The 20,556-nt window shown below is 39.6% G+C and overlaps 1 protein-coding gene across 4 annotated transcripts in view; it reads right to left on the bottom strand.

Moving 5' to 3' along the window:
- Window positions 1-8,556: 8,556 nt before the first annotated feature.
- Window positions 8,557-20,556, bottom strand: part of MTFR2 (mitochondrial fission regulator 2) — a 14,103-nt gene continuing 2,103 nt past the window's right edge. The window contains exons 1-9 of one of the 4 annotated variants that reach the window (XM_041423453.1): window positions 18,433-18,538; window positions 17,740-17,871; window positions 17,295-17,399; window positions 16,946-17,070; window positions 14,776-14,990; window positions 13,454-13,754; window positions 11,288-11,474; window positions 9,235-9,397; window positions 8,557-9,133 (exon numbers count right to left, since the gene is read on the bottom strand). In XM_041423453.1, the coding sequence (XP_041279387.1) occupies window positions 9,236-9,397; window positions 11,288-11,474; window positions 13,454-13,754; window positions 14,776-14,990; window positions 16,946-17,070; window positions 17,295-17,399; window positions 17,740-17,871; window positions 18,433-18,495 (1,290 nt within the window). In that variant the 5' untranslated portion in view covers window positions 18,496-18,538 and the 3' untranslated portion in view covers window positions 8,557-9,133; window position 9,235. Of the gene's footprint in view, window positions 9,398-11,287; window positions 11,475-13,453; window positions 13,755-14,775; window positions 14,991-16,945; window positions 17,071-17,294; window positions 17,400-17,739; window positions 17,872-18,432; window positions 18,539-20,556 lie in introns of those variants that run through there. The other 3 variants (XM_041423452.1, XM_041423454.1, XM_041423455.1) reach the window with 3 other exon arrangements.

Genomic DNA, 20,556 nt, shown 5'->3' with positions numbered 1-20,556 from the left:
ATCCAGTCACTGCAAACAGATTTTCTGTTTCTGAAATAATACAGTTTGAATGAAACAGCTTTACAGTTTTTCAACTGACTGTACTAGAATGTACTTTCTTTCTGAAGACCTAACCTGCTATGGCACTATCATTGTGGCTTTTTGCCATCATTCACATCTTCATTATTTCTCTCTACAAAATTTCTGGTTTGAATTATCCACAAATTTTATCACTTATTTCATTACTACAAATATTAAACGGCATTAGCCCAGTACCATTCTCTGTGATCTTTAGTAGAAATACTTCCTTTCAGTGATTACTATTATCTGCCAGTTAATCAGTTCTACATCCATTTAACATTTAGTTTTGTCAGTAATAAAAATGTTGTATTTTAATTTACACTGGTCTATTGCAGCTATTTTTGTTAAAGATTATTTAAAACATCTATTTTACAATAAAGTCACAAGAGATCAGTCCTGTTATATAAGTATTTCCAACTGTGCAAAAGGATACCATCATACAGGTTTTTTTGCATAGATTTGATACATGCCAATTAACCAATAGTTATGTGTCCTACCCCACTTTTCTTACAAAGAAAACTTAGATGACACAATTTTCTGAATTCCCGTATTACTGTAAAGTTCATTCAAAGTAAACACAAAGGGCAAGATATGTCTGACAGCCAGCTTCTTCAGAATTTGCAGATTTAAATTGCTTAGCCATCTGCAATTCTAAGTTTTTTGTTCTAGTAAGCAGAGTTTAACTTATTCCTCCATCAAATAATTACTTCACCAGTAATTGGTGATCCTGTTTTTTTTTCTAAGTTAATACATTCCACTTTTTCTAAAATCTATACAATTCCTAAGTGAGACTTTTACTTATATTAAAGCAATGGAACAGTAACAACTTCCAAACAAATGTGCCAGGGCCCCTTACCAGGTGCGATGTTCACCATCCTCAACCTGTATTGGGTCAGCTATTCACCACTATCGTGCTCAGTCAAGATCTGGCCAAGTACCATTTTCTTAAAAGCTAAGTCTTGACTGTGAGACCTTGTATGCTGAAAGATGACAAAGGACTTAGTCCTGTGGTCAAGATCCCCCACAACTTTTATTACGCTAGAGAAGAGGAAAAAGGGGGTACATGGAAGAAAAATACTGTGATTTGGTACAGATGTGTGGAAATAGCACAAGTGTCTCTGGGTTCCCCAGGCAACTACAGCTTAGAGCACTGTTACCATGCTCTTCTCCTAGCAACAGCTCCGAGAGCTCACAAGGCACAAAGCAGGATTTCACAAATTCTGTTTATTTTGCTCACCTTATGTCAATGTTTCTTCAATATATCCTTTTATTTGTGAACTCAGAAACCTAATTTAACATCAAAAATTAGTTCAGTGACAAGCTAGGTTATACTTATTTGTTATAAGTCTCACTAGCAGCTGCATTGTTCTGATATATTAAATACAAAGTATACTCTTTAAATCTGAAAGAAAAGGCTATGCCACTACTGAAAAATAGTAAATGGGCTGGGGATTTGCTAGAAGTCTTGAAAAAGCAGACTCCTCAGAAATGTAACTAGTAAAGCCTTAACATAATTCTTATACATGCAGACAGTGCATATGAGAGGAACAGACAGAAGAAGCAAACACAAATGAATGAAAAATATTGGAGTGGTCAAATGAGCAGATAGGAAGAGGAGGTGTTGATAAAGCTCATATCTCACCCAAGTCAAACCAAAGTACATCTTCAAACTACGTATTTTTACTATCACAAAATACTCAGCTGGACATTATTTTCCCACTATACATGCTGGTAATGAACTCCCCACTTAATAAATTAAAATCAAGAACATTGAGCTTGACCTCTCTTCAGAAACACTTCCATACAAGCAAAGAAAGAGTTTAAAAACAGCCTGGCTTATCAAGCCTGCCCCAGTAGATGACAGTCAAACACAGTATGCAAGTCAAGCAAAAACACCTGCTAGAAAATGATGAGTAAAATACCAGACAGAAAAAATTGAGTAAGAAACAACAGAACACACATTTAAAAACCCCAATATTCCAAAGGACAAAAACCCCTCGCTTCAGCAGTAGAACACAAAACCTCTGCTGTTTCAGTTATTCTTACAGTTCTCACTATAGAAAAAACAGGACAAATACAGCTGTAAACTGTAAGGTAACAGTGCATCAAACAGCCATAAGACAAAAATAACACGGAAAAAACTAAAACTAAGCTTACTTTAATTTTTTTTCCTACTGCTCCTTTATGCCAGCAGCTGTTGCTCAGTGGCAACTGCCTCCCAGCAAACACAGCTGCTGTGTTATGGCACAAGAACTATGAAGTGAAACAGAGAAGTGGGAACAATCAATCAGGTTTAACTTTTCCTACTAAATAAAATGTTTGGTACCAAAGAGAAAGCACAGACAGCAAGAATGAAGTGGACACTTCGAAGAATAATACTACTGAAGGTTAAAATTTGTCCAGCTCTGCAAACATCCCCATACCCAGCTTTATGGATGCACCTAAACTGCTTCAAGTCACTGTGTACATGTGAGGAGCAAAGAATGCATATGTTTACAGAAGAGCAGTATAGTGTTTCATCTAAAAGAAAAAAAAAAGTTAATTTCTATACCTCATAGTCATTTTGACTTTTAATCAGCAAAAAGCAGCATATTTTCACTTGTACAAGCTAGAAGTTATGTCTGGACCACAAAGAGAAATCTCCAACGGCCATTTTACATGGGATAAAGAGGATATTTTTTTCAGAAAAAAAATTACTGCCAGGTCAAGCTCTTCTCTAACTCACCACATAAAATTTTCAGCCTGTTCTCCCAGAAAATGAAGTAGCAGCTTCATTTTGTAAAGAGAATAAATGAGCCAGGTGTTGACTTTTTACTAATTCAAGTGCACACAAATACAGTTCATCATAATGATAATAAGGTATAATCATCTACCCCTAAAATTTAGTGTATACCACTACAAAAATAAAAAGATAAAGGGATACAAATTTTGTTGTGAGACTTTATGCTGACAAAGTATAATTTCTTTTCGTTTCAGACTTGCAACACAGACCCGGTGTGATACTGCTCTCTTGTGGCTCAACCCATGCAGTTCATCTGCAAAATATAACAACTATTTGTATCAATTATTTTAAAAGCTATTCAAATTTTAATCTAAGAAATTTTTAGCTGATCAGGAGTTTGAAGCAATCAGTGCCAGCTCCACCCCTGCAGACTGTACTGCCATCTCTCTGTTTCCTAGAGAGAATTTAGACTGCTGCTTTTGCTTCTGTGCCCCGTTGAAATCAAATGCCTGAAATTAGCCTTAAACAAAAGGTAAGAATACATCCATGCCAATAACAATGAAAGCCTGAACACTCCTCCTAAAATACATAAATAATTTGCCTTTAAGGCCTACTTTAGCTTTCCAGGCTGAATGAAAATGTAACCAGAAATTAAAATGTAAGGAGGTCTAGAAACACAGCTGGAACAAAAGCACCATGTTGTTGTTCTTTCAATGTGCAAAAAAAAAAAAAAAATTATTCAACTTTCCACTTCAGAAGGAGAGGTCCTGATGACAGGATTATTGGGGAAAATAATGAATACTAAAAGAAGGGCCTTTTGATTATTATAATGAAAAGTTGTAAATAATCCAGCCAAATAATACTGACAAATTTCTGTGCCAACAGAAATATGCCAAATTTCTCTGAAGTAGGACAGCTGTCATCTTTAGCCTTTACTCACAATACAGTTTTAGATATTGCGAAAACTAGCACCACAATTCAAGACTGAGTTCCCAAAGAAAGTGTTCCAAGGCATAACTATGGCGAATGATGTACATTGCTCTAAACCACTGAAAAATCTACAAACAGCAAGCCTGTCAAAGACCCTTCCAGATCATGCCTTTCACATTTGGCTAACTCGCAATAAACAAAGGCAGAATAATTTACACAAACATACACAAGCATTCATTCATGTCATGTTTCCTTTTACGTAACTCGAATTACTCCAACACATACGCTATTTACAATGATATAAGATTCTTCCTTTCTTTACAAAAACTTTTCTATGCAACTATAACACACCTGGTTGGTTTTGCTATACTGTTAATATAGACTTTTGCTAGACTGTTAATATAGAGTGACTTCAGCTTCATACTTCAAAGAGTTTTGAGAAATAATGAAAAATTTCCCTCTTTATATATTGATAATTTACAACAGCTATCCCATTCCTGCTAGTTAAGCTGTATGCTTTATCTTCAGACCTTTGAACTTAAATTGCCTGTATGAGGACATGCCCAAGCACCTCATGTCTTTCTTGCAGTGAGGGGCTCAAATCTGGACACAGAACTCAAAGTGTGGCCTCACCAGTGCCAAGTACTGAGGGACAATCACTGCCCTGATCCTGATGGCCACACTATTCCTGACACAGGCCAGGAAGCCATTGGCCTTCTCGGCCACCTGGGCACACACTGAATCATGTTCAGACACTGCCCCAGGTCTTTTTTTTTGCCAGGTGGCTTTCCAGCTGCTCTGCCCCCAGCCTGCAGCACTGCAAGGGATTGATGTGACCCAGGGGCAGGATCTGGCACTGGGCCTTGTTGAATCTCACACAGTTGGCCTTGGCCCATTGATCCAGCTTGTCCAGATCCATCTGCATAGCCTTCCTGACCTCCAGAAGATCAACACTTCTACACAACTTAGTGTTTTATGTGAACTTTATGACCTTATACTCAATCCCCACATTGAGATAAAGACAGAATTGATTCCTGGGAAATCCCACTAGTGACCAGCTGCCAGCTGGATGTAGCTCCATGCACCAACAACTCTCTGGGCCCAGCCATCCAGCCAGGTTTTCACAGTGCATGTGTACAAGCCATGAGTGGCCAGTTTCTCCAGGAGAATGCTGTGGGAAACTGTCAAAAGCTTTACTCAAGCCCCCAGTTAGCCAAGACTGATGATAAATGATTGAAAGTGACTCGGTGAGCAGCTCCACCACCTCCCTCAGTACCCATGAGCAGACCCCATCTGGCCCCATAAACTTGTGAGTGCCCAAGTGGGGTGGCAAGTCACTGGCCATTTCCCCTTGGATTATGGGGGCTTCATTCCACTCCCTGCCCCTGCCTTCCAGCTCAGGGGGCTGGGTACCTGGAGAACAAGTAGTCTAGCTATTAATGGATGACAGAAGAAAGGCATTAAGTATCTCAGCCTCTTCCAGGTCCTTTGTCACTATGTTTCTCCCCACACCCAGAAAAGGATGGAGCTTCTTCTTGGCCTCCCTATCATTACTAATGTATTTAGAGAAACATTTTTTTACTGCAGTAGTCAGCCTAAGTTTAGTTGGGCTTTGACTATTGTAATTGTCTCCCTGAGTTACCTCACAAAAGGTGAGGTAGCTTGTAGTCCTCCTGAATTGCCTGCCACTTCTTCCGAAGGTCACAGGCCAAATCTCCCTGCCCAGCCAGATGGGTCTTCCCCACCAGCTCATCTTTCAGTCATGGAAATCACCTCCTCCTCTGCCACTAGCATTTCCTTCTTGAAGAATGTCCATTTCTCCTGGACTCCTTTGCCTTCTGGGACTGCCCCCCAAAAGTTCACTCAGTCTCCTAGACAGGCCAAAGTCTGTCCTGCAGAAGTCCAGAATAGCAGTTGACTCTCCTCCTTACTTCTCTGAGACCTGAAAACACTAGTGCGCTGTGATTACTGTGCCCAAGATGTCCAACCATCACGTCACCCACCAGTCCTTCTTTCTTTGCACACAACAGGCACAGCAGGGCACCCTCCTCACTGTAAACTATTCCATTTCACACAGATGTGCAACAATGCCCTAAAATACTATACACCTTAATTAATAGATTATTCAGATAAACCTAGAAGGTAATACAGATGTAGCTGAAGTCAGCGTCACTATGAAAAATGTATTGGTAAAGAACATAGGGGTCTGATAACCTGGTAGAGGAATCAGGATGATAAATAACTCCCAGGTACCTACAATCAGTGGCAAATACATTTCAGATAAAGTGGAAATGAAATTTGGCTCTAGCCCTTGCTTAATACTGGGACATCATTTGTTTCAATAGTCTTGCCTGTACAACTTCCTTTCCCCAAGGCATGTGGTCAGTGACTCAAAGCTAACTTGTCTAGCAGGTTCCCTTTGTCAGTTTGGCTTTTGCAAGACCTCTATATATAATTTACTATTTAGGTGGGACTAAAGAACAATGCAATTAATTCCTATCGAGAAGAATTGACTGAGGGCAGTGAAAATACTGTTGCATACTCTCTGCTCTATCTTTATCCAAAAACTGTACCTACACATATAGAGAGAGTACATAGATTAATAAAATATATATTAATATGATTAATACATATGAAATGATATATTAATTGTCTCTCACAAAGTAGCGAGTATCTGGACAGGTTTGGTATATTATAGGAATATGTCAGCAGTGATATTTTGACAATAATTGTCAGGTAATTCTATTCATTAGTTCCCATTGTAATGGGAAACTCACTGATAAGAGAAATAGTTTAGGATCTCCTAGAAGAAAATCTGTAAAAATATTTTTAAAGGACTACTTTTCCTTCTAGCCCTTTTATTCAAAACATTTGAAACATTTACTCATTTCAATTTCATAATCTAGAAAATTGGATATTATATACACACTTTTTAAGTCTTTCTAGTAGAAAAACAAAACCAACTTTCATTCCAGCAACCACCTCAGCACCTCCTGAAGAAAGACATCCTGCCCAAAAATTCACTGGGAGTGGTAGGAGAGTAAGTTTTTCAGACTTCTTCAGTAATAAGAAAGCACAACCTTTCACAAGGTCTGCCAGCAGACCAATAGAGCACTCGTGCTCCTGAGTCTCCTCCTCCTCTCCCAGATCAATAGCACAGCTCTTGAGTTGCATTGTGACTGAGCAATTCGGTCAGGGACCTTATGTAAACACGGGCATTTGTAGGAAAAACATGGGATGGATTCTAGGTGGGAAGAGGAAGCTTCAGAGAATCTAAAGCAGCTTCCTAGTTGTTGATAAAGAAGTTTTAGTCAAAGAAAATAAGATGACAAAGCTGAGAAAAATCTCTGCAACGAGTGATAGAACTTTTCATTACTAACTTTTGCTAAGCTTTCCAACTTTTTGATATTAAAAACTGTCAGATGTTACCAGATACCACCCACAGACTTCTTTACATCTGGAACATAAAATAAAGAATCTGTTCTTGTAACATGTGTAGGTGGAAAAAAAAAATCACATGGTCCACTACTTATTCTTTTCCCTAAGGAAGCAGATAAGTTATAAACTGTATCACTGCAATTCACATCAAGATGACAAAAATCAGACAGTATCCAACAACCAAAAGGGTCACACAGCTCACTAAAATTTGCAGATGCTTCTGACACTAGATTATTGTGTTAAGAGGTACTGAGAAATTTCTCAGAAGTCCTTTCTAAAATGAAAAAACAATTCCAAAGTCAAAATTCTCACTGCTCCTGTTGGCCTAACTTGTAGTTAAATCACGAACTCTGGGGAGAACAGAGAAATTGCAAAAGGAGTCCAATATAATTGTTCTTCATGAAAAGAAACTGTTGGTCACATAAAGAAACTGATTTAACTACCATATGGCTTTGCACACAATTCAGTCTCTCAAAGAAGGAATTCCATCCTGCTTGTCAGTCACAACAGCAGGATGGAACAGTCTCGGAAACCCTCTGGATCTAGGAACGCTGATATAAACCCAGAGATCCCTTGCACTCACTGCACTGCAGATACTGAGCAAGAGGGAGCCAATTCATAGCCCTTATGTTCACTGCCTGCGTGTCCTCCTCAGCAGACGCCACATGGACTTCCTTCACTGTCACTGCATGCTGCTCTTGTACAGCAGAGAAAAGACAATGAGGAGCTTTGATGGAAGAGGGTTAGATGATCAAGTATGGGGCTGAGCTGAATATTCTGTACAGATTTCACAGCAATTGTCAAGTTTAGGTAAAGAAAGAAGCAAATGCTTACTTTGGAAGAAAGTGAAGGCCAAACTGTTACAGACCATCAAGGAATGGGAGAATACTATCAAGTTCAATAATTACTAAATCCAGAAGAAAAAAATGCCTAGAGGATTTAGTTTTAGAAGCATAATATATCAAATGAATTAAGCTCCAGTTTTAGTCAAAAGATAATTTTTTTTAACCAAAATGCAAGTATGGTATTTGCATACTAAATTCTTACAACTGTGCAAATAAGACTCAGCAGTAAGAGGGGATGCAGCTGTCAATCTTCTCCATGTAAGTGAGCAGCAAAATAGAAGACACATGAGATATAAGGGATACATTCAACAGTCTGACAGGATTTGGGTTTTATACATCAGGATTGTTAGACAAAATATTAGATGAAAGCAGCTCCTGTAAGCAGTGGATCATAATAAATTTGTAAATAAGGGGCCTCATGAAGTTATTCCTACTCTGATAGGAAAAAATAGAGGTTGTTCTTTAATTAGTTTTAGATAATGCAATTTAAGAACTTGTCTAATATAATCAGTTCCTAAGATACAAGAGTCTGCAACACAAAAGGCCACTACCACACACATCTACAATATAAAGACAATTTTATTTTATAAGCTCTCGTGAACAAAACTGAGTCCACATGAACATGCCAAGACAGAAATTAATATTTAATTACATATGGAATTTAGACTGTGCGCAAGAAAATCTCTCTGCATGGTCTTTTCTACCTCAGAATGCAACTCCCCCATATTACAGGCATTTAACAGACTACCTGCTGTTTACTCACAGCACAAAGTTCCACAAATATGAAAGTTCATCTCCTGACCCAAAATAAATTAGAAAACTGTTTGCACATGGAACAAGGAGTTACATCAGTAAACTGTGAAGAAAACCAAGGCAACTATGCCACTCTCATGAAAAAGTATTACAATTATACACAGTAGTTATAACACACTTACAAAAAGTTTACCCTTCCTTGTTATTTACACTGGAGTGCAAACAGAGCATATACCTCAGCTCCCACAGCAATAAATCTTTGTTTTTCCACCCCCACACTGGTTTCTTGGATTCCCCAGGTTCCAAAGGCACTGCTCCATAGCAACAGAAGCCTTCTCTCAGTTCTGTGCTTCTTGGAAAAGCATCACATTCACAAATCTGGCTACTGAGAAACCAAAGAGAAGGAAGAGGTAATTTTACAAACCCTACAACACCCAAACTCAACAGGATAGGAAAGGCATGTTCTGGAATAACACGTTACAGCACCTTACAGCAGTTTCAAAGTAGACCCACCACTTTTACACACTGAACTTTTCTTGCAAGTCCCCACTATATCTGAGCTCTCGCTTTCCATGCTTGCACCTGCTTTAACTCCATCAGTTCCTGTAAGGCTGGATTTTGCATTTGGCTTCAGACTGCAGCGCCCAACCTGAAGAGCAGAGACAAAGTTAAAATTATACCCAAGAAACTGAATAAAAAGATGTTTACAAGAAAAACATTTTGGAAGAGTTGTTGCACTTCTCTCAAACTAGAAAGAATAAAAAAGTAAGTCTGTGCAACTGGTTTAAGTGCACCTATTCTTCACAACACTCAACAGTTAATGGCTTGGCTACACACTTGTAAGATTATTCTGCTTCAACCAGAAAAAATCCATCTTTTTGTATCTACTCCTGAACATGCTGGCCTTAAGTAGTTTGTCTTCCAGAACTTTAAAATCCAGCTGTCAGATCCTGGAACAAAAGCTATTCCATATACAAGCTGCTCCAGGAGCTAGTTTTGATCTTTTTATCTAGAATCAGGTATGTCAGCTATGCAGTGCAATAGTCTGCAGCATCAAAAATACCAGCATGGTTATTTTTAGGACATTTTAATTTCTCCTTTGGGGGAAAAGAGAAAATCAAAGAAATTTATTAAGACTACACCAGGTACTGTTGACACACTACAGTCCATCAAATATATGCTACATTTAGCTTGGAAAATCCTTGTGGCAGCTGAAATAAAAAAAAATAAAATCAAATCATTACAGCTAGAAAGAGGAACACACACATTAGTTTTCCTGAAGCTTTCAGCTGTAGCCATGATATTATGAAAAATCCTTTGCTGGGATTTTTCCTCTCCTGAGAAGCTGAGGAGCCTCAGGGGAAAAATGTCAACAATTACTATCTGCTGCTGTGGAATGCAACAGGTGCACCCGTGATTGGTCCATGTGGATTTTTTCCATTGATGACCAATCACAGCCACCTGTGCCAAGGCTGTGAGCAGTCACAAGTTTTTGTTATTCTGTTCTGTTCTTGTTGTAGCCTTCTGATCTCTCTGTTCTTTAGTATAGTTTTAATGTAGCATTTTAATATAATATTTAACATAATAAATCAGCCTTCTGAAATAGAGTCAAGCCTCGTGTCTCCACACACGGAGAAGAGTCATCAACATTCAGCCACACAGCTAGCCACACATAAGAGCAGCTTCCAAAGAATATCTAAGAATATCTGGATTTCCACTGTATGTTCTCCATTACTATTTCCCTCCATTAGGGTAAAAAATGCCACAGCCCAAATAATTTCTCTCACTCTTACAATAAAAAGATAGAATTGCTAAGCAGAGAGACACAGTTTAAATTAGTGCCATCTACTTCTATCCATCTCATCTGAGCAGTTCTGAGGTTTGTGGAAATGCCTAAAAACCAACAAAACAGCACTGCTGGACTGTATAAGCTGAGGTAGCTGGCACAGGCTGATATGCAGAAATCAGTGCTCAGAACCACCCAAGTCCAACGGCTCTACCATTTCTTTGTTCCTAGGAAAAACTGTATTCTTACTGAGCTTTACAACAGTATCAAAACTCATTTTGGATAAAGATTCAAGCTGTGTGGAAACTACACTCAAAGGAAAATAATACAGACTATGCATTTATTTTCATTTCTGAGCAGTTAGGGTGTATTAGTCAGACCTTTCTGTACCTCCCTAATATCCTTATTTGAAAAATTACTCAATAACTACTTAGACACACAGTTTCTATGCATACCTGCCAGGTACCATCAAGCTACGGTCCATAGTTCAACCAACTATGACATGAATTTTTAAAAATCAGTCTTCTAAGTTTTTTTTTTTCTTTGCACACCTAGAAGTGCATTTATCAGTCTAAATCCACCCAAATTAATTTGAGATTTTCTACTTTGATTATACTTTAAACAAAGTAACTACCTAGGGTGATGGCTAAAAAAATTGTGGAGAAGTTCTAGGCTTGTGAAAACTCTGCAAGTATCCATGAAAACAGCAGTCAGTTCAAGAATACAAACACACATTCCTATATAAAAACATACCACCGGCACCTCAGGACTAGAAAATGGAGAGCTATCAAAGGAATTATTTTCTTTGTCCAGGGAATCGTCTTCATCATAATTTTTATGTGCAAACTTCTGCTTTAGAGCGTGAGTTAGTACAGCAACCGGATCCCAATCTGAACTTTGCATCTTTTTGGGTCTAGAAAGAGGGGTACCTCCAGGAGACCTATGAATGACAACAAAAAAGTTATTGTCTCCTGACCCTAATCCTGTGCTGACTAATCCAGAATCTAGAGGCACAACTTCTATAAACACCCTATTCTATAAATCCCTGATTACACAAGTAATGCTGCTGTTACGTTAAAGCAATTCATCAAATACAACTGATACAATTGCACCCAACAACTTGTCAGCCACATTGTTAGCCTGAAAACACATCTTGATGCTGTTCCATGAAGAAAGCTGGCAAAAAATCAACACAAAGTGTTAAAGTATTGCATATAACAAGCAAAAAAAAAAAAAAAAAAAAAAAAAAAGGGGCAAAATTGCAGTTTTTATACCAAGTCATTTATAAGTTATATTTAAGTATGTTAATGGGAATGTCCCACTAGGGTATTCCATAATCACTGTGAACATAATTTAATTTAAATTTTATTAAGTTCATTTAAATTCAGAAATCAAAATAGCACCTACACCCCAAAACTTATCATAAATGTAGAAGCTAGTGACTAGTCCAAGACAATAAATCATAAAGACTTTCTAACCATTGAGAAATCTTGGGGTGGGTAGTGGGTGGAAAAACCTAGAAGTGTTCAGAATTCTGCTTGTAAAGTGCAGTCTCTGGGCTGATGATTTTTACCCAATAATGCACACTGACAACACCAAGTTCTAAGTCTGGGAGTTACAGTAATTGTTGCTTAACACAAAACCTGAGAGGACTGAGTTCATGGTCCCTGTAAAAACAAGCCCTTAGAGCACTTGCACAATGTGTAAGACAGTGTTTGGGTGGTAGAGTGGGATCTTCAGGTTCTCAATTTCTGAGAGCAGAGGTCTTCCCTTTGCAGTGCACACATTAAACTACCGTCAGAAAGACTGTAACAATTTTGATCATCATTACTCCCCCCAAAAATATAAATTATTCATTACTCAGTTAAGCTCTACTTCAGAACACGTGTAGATGCCTAAATCCAGAAAGCATTTTGGACGTACAAGCTACCACTTCCTGCTCAAGATGTTAAACCTGTCAACCTGAATATCTAATTTTCTTCACTCTTCATACATGGAATTATAGAGAAAAAACCATACATAAAGGAAAGACAAAGGTTTATCTAAGTGCATTTTATATTTGTTTTATTTACTGTGAGAATGTCATCAAAAGCATAAAGACATTCTTTGGATTTGCATGCAAATTATTTGCCCAAGTTTTTTTCTATTCATTTTCAGGGATGAAGCTCACAGTTAAGAAAATGTTGAAATGAGAATGCAATAAGTTTTGCCAAGTGACAATCTTCCCACATTGAGAGCTTCAAAACAGGCTCAGTTTTTCTTACTTTTTCAGTCCAAGAATTTCAAAAAAGAATCCTGAAGGTGTAATCTCTATTATACCTAGCACAGCAGAGACCAGAAGAGGTACTGAAGTCTTTAGTAAAATATTTTTTTTACAAATCAACTGCACTTACCATCAAAACAGCTGACCACTAAAAATATTTATTATCCTATTGAATACTGCACTATCCAACTACTGAAATACAAATTTATGAAACATTTTCAATAAAAGATACAGTACATGCTTTTGTAAACCCTTCAAAGCTTGAATCAGAATATTTTGAGTATGCTAACAGTAGTTTTATAAAGTTTCCCCTAAAAAGGGAATCCGTGAATCTAAAAGGGTTATTTTTTCGGATCAGTTTCTTGTGTCTGTGCATGCAATCCTGTAAGCGACCTCTCACCTCCCCACACCAACCTGAGACTTGCAAACTGAAGCAGCACAGCAGTTTAAAATGCTGCATTAGTCAGCACGTTTTAAATGCATCTAAAAGCCATGTCACAAGTATCTTACATTTCAGGCTCTGAATTCAGAAGCTGCCAACCTGAGTTTGCCAGCAGTAGCTGCTCTTTAAATGACTGGTGCTCTCTGGTGCTACTGAAGTGCTGCTGATGCTTAGATAGCCCTTGGCTTGCTGAGCCACATCCAATCCAACCTACCTCTCAACAGCTCGCAACTGAACTTTGTTAAGGTCTTTCAAAACATCCATCATACTGGGAAAGTTCTTTGTCCTCTGGTGATCACTACTGTTAGCTGCAGCTGAATCACTGTTTCTTGCAGCTCGGCGTTGTTTGATAAGTTCGAGTGCAGAATTACTAGCATCAACACCAGATGGTGCACCAGAAGGAAGTGGAGGAGGCGAGGGAATTACAAAGCGATTGTGAGAGACGGACAATGGCGTAGAAGTCATGGCTGGCAGTGGGTGAAATCCATCTGGAGTGCTGAGTGTTTCAAAGGCTTCTGCATACAGTTAGAGAAGAAAAACAACAACATACATTAACATCTGGGATAATTAATCAGTTTTAAGTCAAGATAAGACTGCCCTCTGAAAGCAGTCTTTTTTTTAGACACCTTGCACATTACAACACAGAAGAACTAAACTTAAAACAAAGAACATTACTTCAAACCCACAAACTCAGAATACATAAAGTAATGAATCTGAGGTGTCTTCTGCTGCTCTGATTTTCACTTCTTGTGTCTTCAATCTAGGCACTAAATAAATCAGCAAAGCAGCATGCTGCTACATACAGTGATCAATGGTCTAGAGGTTACAATAACCTACATGAAGTAAAAGATAACCACAAAACATGTAAATCAGATTACAGTACTGAGTGCAATGGAGAAGAGACAGAGAAGACCCAACAGAACAGCTGAATCACAGAAGTGCCGCACAATGCTACACAAAAGTAACTACCTCACACCAGTCCAAGTACTTCAGCAACCACAGTGGGGTTGGTCTGCAAGTAAGACAACTGAGACTCAAAACTTACCAGGAAAAAAAAGAGGTCACAAGCCAGAGGTGCATATTGGAGACCAAGGATACATCTGTCTGTAGCATTTGTTTTTGTTAAAGCCCCAACCAGACTGACTTAGAATTCTTCTTCTATACATTTTAATAATTTGTTAGAAACAGTGCGAAATCCCAAATGGACAAAATCTGTAACTTTTTAAAACAGTTATTAGCAGCCTATAGATAGGCTGAATGTTGCTGAACTCCCTCACCAACGAGGAAATTAGTATGAAGAGTACTCAGGATCAATTGCATTTGAACTTGGCAAATAGACCACAAAATAGAAGACAGTGTGCACCAAATAGCAAAAAGAAAAACAAAATATTTTATCTCTTAAATTTAGTTGGCGTACCTTCAGTTAGAGAAGTTAAATATGTTCTCTACCAATATCAGACATGCTTTGATGTCTGATACTGGTAGAGAACATATTTAAAAAGAAACACTGCTTTGCTTCAACTCAGAAGGGCTTACGTGAGGGAACGCTTCCCAGGGTCTGCACCGAAACAATTGCAGCAATCTGAGCACGAAGAAAAATCAGCTCATCTTCAAGTGCAGAAATTTTCTGGAGTGCTGCTTGATCAACACCGACTTTTTGTGCACTGTTTTTCGGAATGCACTGTATTGAATCCAGACGTGGATATGGATCAGGAGGAGCTGCACTTTTTTCTCTTCTCCTCAATTCAGTCCTACAAAGCAAAAAAAAGACACAGTTTCAAAAGGTTCAGCCAACAATGGAAACCTCAAAACTACCTGGGCTGTTCAAGCAAGTTATTGTCACTCAGCAAGACCTAACTTTTCCAACTATATAAGGAAACTACACTTTTAACCACTCATAACTTGTGAAATGTTTCAAGTCTCCCTCTGCTCAAGTACAATGAAGATCCTTGCAGAGTCATCATAAGAATTAGTTAGATAATTCACTCAGGGATAATTAAACATCATAAAGTCATACAGTAGGATTGTCATTATTCAATAGACACCATAAGGTGTCTCTCCCTTCTTACCATATGAAAGGCAGGAGAGGCAAAGAATAATGATCACTTAATTAGGCTTCAGAAATTTTAGTAATTTATCAAACTCTAAGATGAACACTGCCAGCAGCAAAGTAGTTACAATCTTTCAGAAAATGTACTTGAAAATAATAAGGTTTCACACAGACTCACAGAACAAGAATCTCACCCTCTGTAAGCTACTATAACCAAATACAGCATTAGAAAATTGTGCTGTCTCAGGTTTTAATTTAAAAAACTGTTTCAAGTCTGTGCCTGCAGAAATAAACTTAAAATATAAGTATAAAATCAAACTACCAGAATTTCATTATGAAACACAGAAAGAAATTAAATTTACCTGATTCATTTAAGATGCACTAAGCTTTGATGGGAAAAAAGCCCAGACCTTTCCCCTTATTTTAAACATCCTTTTACTTCAAATCAGACCTGAAGCACTGCTTTCTGATTTGCCAAAACCCCCTTGCTATAAACACTGCTTGAGAAGGAAAAGATATCAGTTAGAATAGTTGTTCTTGAAAAACATCGCACAGAGCCAGAGGAGGAGGAGGAACAAAGAATGGAAACAACAAAAGAACGAACTGTCATCATTCTGTGAATCTGGCCAGCTAAAGAACAGCACAAGCAGGACAAAACAAGCCAGGATTTTTTTGTTCTTTCAACAATGTTCTTGTTCTTCTGCTATTTTACAGCTGTTAAAAACAAACTTTAATAATTTAACAATTATGAAACACACTGTATCCAACTTCTCCAAGGAAAAGCGTGTCACTTGAATTCATCAGTTTCTTGTATTTTCATTACTGGCAAGTACCACAAAGGTCACACACAAAACAAATGCCAGTATGAAGAATTACACTGTCCTATACTGATGCAGTACAAGACAACACAAGCGTGCACATTTTAGTCTTGCTTCTGACTCTAACTCATCCTCTGATTTCGAACAGATCTTTAGAGGAACAGCAAGACAGCTTCCTATTTCTTCTCTAGCAGAAAAAAAAAAAAAAAGACAAAATTTGTATACTATTTGTGTCTGCAAATTCTTAGACAATTTGTCATTTCACACTACCTGAAATATTTTGTAATTTGTAAAAATATTTTCTTTCAGCCCTCAAAAATCTAGAAACATATCCAAAATAATTTAAAAATTTTTAAATAATTATGTTTGTTTTTTCATAAAAGCAGCCAACAAGGCTTACACATGGCACTGTAAAAATCAAAGCCAAAAGGAGACATTTAAATTTTTTTTTTTGTTTCCCAGTTTATAAAGTTTATCAAACAGCTTGTAAACTAGAAGGATAAAGACAGGAATAGTCTTACAGTATACTGCAACAACCAGCTCCCTCCTGCACAAAATACCTTGGAAGTGAGTATCATTTCAAGCACCAGTAATGCACCTGACATACTACTATGAAGAGAAAAGAGGAGACTCAATTTCAGACATCTTTCAGAAAAGAATCCTTTACATAGTCATAATCTTCAGGTAAGGAGGAAGTGCCCTCACTCCTGCCCCAAATCCAAAAGCTCATAATGTTTCCAAGAAAAGGTTAGGAATAAAGGAAAATAAAGATAAAGGCATAATCATGCATCATAGAGAAGGCAAAAGTTATTTTATTCCTTTTTACACTTTTGCTTACCTAAGTCTAGTACATGCTTGTCCTTCATCATTTGCCACCCACAGGACATCAGCAAGTGATGGAGCCACAGGAGCTGGAGCTGCACTTTGTTCATCATAACCCAATGGACTTGGGTCTTGAACAAACTGAAAACAAAGAATGCCAAAGAAAAAGGTATGAAGGGAAACTGGATTGAGCACATACTGAAAGTGCTGGTCTCAGCAAAAAGGAATTTTTAAACAGTGCTATAATGAAGTTGAATGGGATGCACCACACAATTACACAAGCTAAAAAGAAGAGGAAACTTATCAAATTAAGAAACAAGAAAATACAAACAGGTGAAGTATACACATGACAATAAATTTCTTACTTGAAAATAAGGTCTGGGGTAGGGCTCCAAGGAAAAAATTGACCCAAGTCTACGGACAAGACTTCGAGTAGATCCGTATCCTTTTTTTTGGCAAACAGATGTGACCTAAAAAGCAGAAAACCTTTGAACCTGAGAAGCAAGATCAAAGCCCCAGTTCTTAATCTCACTTCAATCTAAGTTATTTCATTATTCCACATTACAGGTAATTAAATATAATGCAGTTTGGTTAACCTAACTTTTCAATGCTCTCCTCAAGCTGAAAGACCAAAGAGGCCTTCACTGGTATGACAGTATCTAAAACACTGCCAAAAGACCGAATATTTTAAAGAGGCACAAAGGCAAATATCTTGAGATACTGACAAAAGTGCTCATTTAATTAACTACATGCAGCTGCGTAAGTCTTGGGAAAGAACAATTAGCAAACAGTGAATTAAATTTAACATACCTTGGCCTGATACTTCCTTATGACAGCATATAACTGCTGGAAATGCCTTCCTGAGGAGACTGCTGAAGGAAGGCATGTCCCGAGAGTACGGCTGATACTGCTGCCAAACACGTGAGTTTCAAAAAACGCGGCCTGTCAAAAAAAACCAACAGCTTCCAACAACGGAACCAGAAAGTGATGAGGGCAGCTCAGGCAAATCAGCACTCCTGGAGATACTCGCTGTTTTCCCACCACCAAGGCTAGGATTATCTTAGGAGCACAAGCTGCAGCAGCGCCCAGAGGAGCTGCCCAGGACCGCACGCTCCAGCACCAGCCCTGGCACGGCACCAGCGCCTCCTCCAGCTTCCCCGCCGCTCCGCTCCGGCTCCGACACACGGCACTAGCACTGCTGGGGCAGCGGAACGGGGCCTTTCATTTGAAACACAGAGCACGAGCAGCCAACACCACTGACTTTATTACGTTCGCTACAGGGCAAAAAGCGCCACTTGACCGGCTGTATCAGGGCACCGACCCCACGCGTCCCCCCGTGCGGGCGGCGTGTTCCCACAAACCCGGCTGCGGCAAGGAGGGCGCTGAAGCCGCCCTACCGTCCGCGGTGCCGACCTTCCCTCCCTCCGCCGAGCCAAGCGGCTGCAGGCGACACGCCCCGCCCGAACGGCTCTCCGGGCGGAGGCAGCCGCCGCGGGGTCTCACCTGGTGGTGCGGCCAGCCGAGGTAGCGCAGCAGCCGCCGGAGGAGCCGCAGCAGCAGCGCCATGGAGAGCGGAGGCCGCGCCCCGAGCGAAGCCGCCCGCGCCAGCAGCGCCACCCGCGGCTGGGGACGGGGCACCGCGGCAGCCCCGCCAATAGGAAGCCGGCAGTGCCGCGGCAGAGCCAATGAGCGGCGGGGCGGGCCCGTCGCGGGGGGTGTCGGGAGGAGCGGTTTGAACGCAGCGCTGCCCGGGCCCGCCCCGCTTCCCAGGGAGCGCTCCCAGGAATGCGGGCAGGCGCGCGGGCTACGGCGCACCGCGGCCAGCTCGCACTGACCAAGGGACTGTACTCACAAGAAAGGTAGCTTCTGCCTCTGCGAACACAGTACGCAGCAACAGAAGAAATGCACCAGAGCCTGTTAACTCACTGAATTAATGGTAATTAAGGAGCTACACTGATATGGTTCAGGTCTTCTATACAGCAGACTCGTAACTACTTCATTCACACACCTAAAACAAATGCACAAAGTACCCTCAATGCAACAACTGCCCAGTAACACCTGACTACACTGACTTCACTTCAAAACCTGGCTTTGAAATTCTGCACTTGCTCTTTCATCTTGCACTGCCTTCATCTTTATAAGATTTCTACTATTTTCCTCAAGAAAATTTGAAAACTTCAAGAAAGTCAGCAGTGCTAAAAGTGCTTCTAAGAGAAGACATATCCTTTTCCTCCAGCTATGCAGTCTCTGCTTGGAGATCACCTTCCCTCGTCTGTGCAGTCAGTGTTCCTATTGTTAGTACTGGAGTTCTTACAGCAGCATTGCTGGCTACTGTTATCCATGTCAGGTGGATCCATTCTCTAAGACCAAAGGAGTAGCAGCACTGGTAATACACACTGCAGTAACAGCATACAGCTGGTTCAGGAGACTAGGAAGGTTTAAGGTTGAGGAGAGAAAGGGTAGAACATTTTAATGGATATTTAGAAAAACCGTACTACAATGTTTGCCTTAAAGAAAAAAAAAAAGTACTTTTCACCTACTTCTCCTTAACACCTTACTAAAGAAGGGGAAGGGTCAACAAAATGGGAACACATAGCTCTAGTGGAAAGCCAGGAAGAGACAGGGTCTCTCAAGCAGCAGCAAAACCGAGGCAATTTAGTTTCACTGCAGCACCAGTAACCAGCTGCATTGAATGAGAGGTGCAGTTGGGAACTCGTACAGAAATGCTTCAAGTCAAGTCAGCAGGTACAGCTCTGAACAGTACAGAAGGGACCTGCACGATCTTCTGAACAAAAGCATCTCGTGACAGGCCAGCTTTAAAAAACAAGAAGCGACACAGGGCTCAGAGCTTAATGCTGCTGCTGTACCTCTGGAGCTGAGCCAAAGCTCAGGGATCGCTCTCCTTTTAAAGTACTAGCAAAACAATTGCAGGAAAGCTTTACTCTTATGTAGCTGCCCACTGTTACAGTAATGCCTGATTGTTCCTGGGAGGGAAGAGGATGTGAGATTTAATTCCAAACCAAAAAACTAAATGGACACTGTACGAACAGTTCAGCTACTGGATTCCATGTTGGTTGGTGGCTTTTTTTTTTGCCTGGCAAAAATGTATGCCTGATTTTATCTGAACTGCAGGGATAACTTCAAATTCTGCGAATCCACTTCATCTCTGCATGGTGTCCTTAAGAAGTGCTTCACTGCTGGAGAGCAGTGAGTCAGAATGAGTAGCTAAATTCAAAAGATAGTTAAACATTTTATACCAGCATAATGTCTACACAGTTTTTTCCCCTGTACCACCAGTGATGGTCTTCACCTTATAACAAGAGAAATGTGAAATGCACTGAAATTCCATTCACAGGTCATACAAGTACCTTAGCGCCACCAAGTGAAAGCCTCACAAATGTTTTTTCTTAGCAGTGAAAATTCACTGTTCATGTCAAAAGACAAGTGCTGAAGCACCAGACTTGGATTAAAAAAGCGAACTCCCCTCTCACTTTGTTTCTTACAGATCTCTCAGAGACAGACTGCAACTTGCATCTCTGACTACATTAACTCTTAATTTGAATTAGTTTATTTAAATAAATGTTAGTGGCTGTCATCGTGTGTTCTGTAATCAAATCACATTTCTGA

This window comes from Onychostruthus taczanowskii, unplaced genomic scaffold (assembly GCF_017590055.1).
Source record: "Onychostruthus taczanowskii isolate IOZ18803 unplaced genomic scaffold, ASM1759005v1 scaffold78, whole genome shotgun sequence".
NCBI classification, from domain to species: domain Eukaryota; kingdom Metazoa; phylum Chordata; class Aves; order Passeriformes; family Passeridae; genus Onychostruthus; species Onychostruthus taczanowskii.
This window is presented reverse-complemented; position numbering and strand designations above follow the sequence as displayed.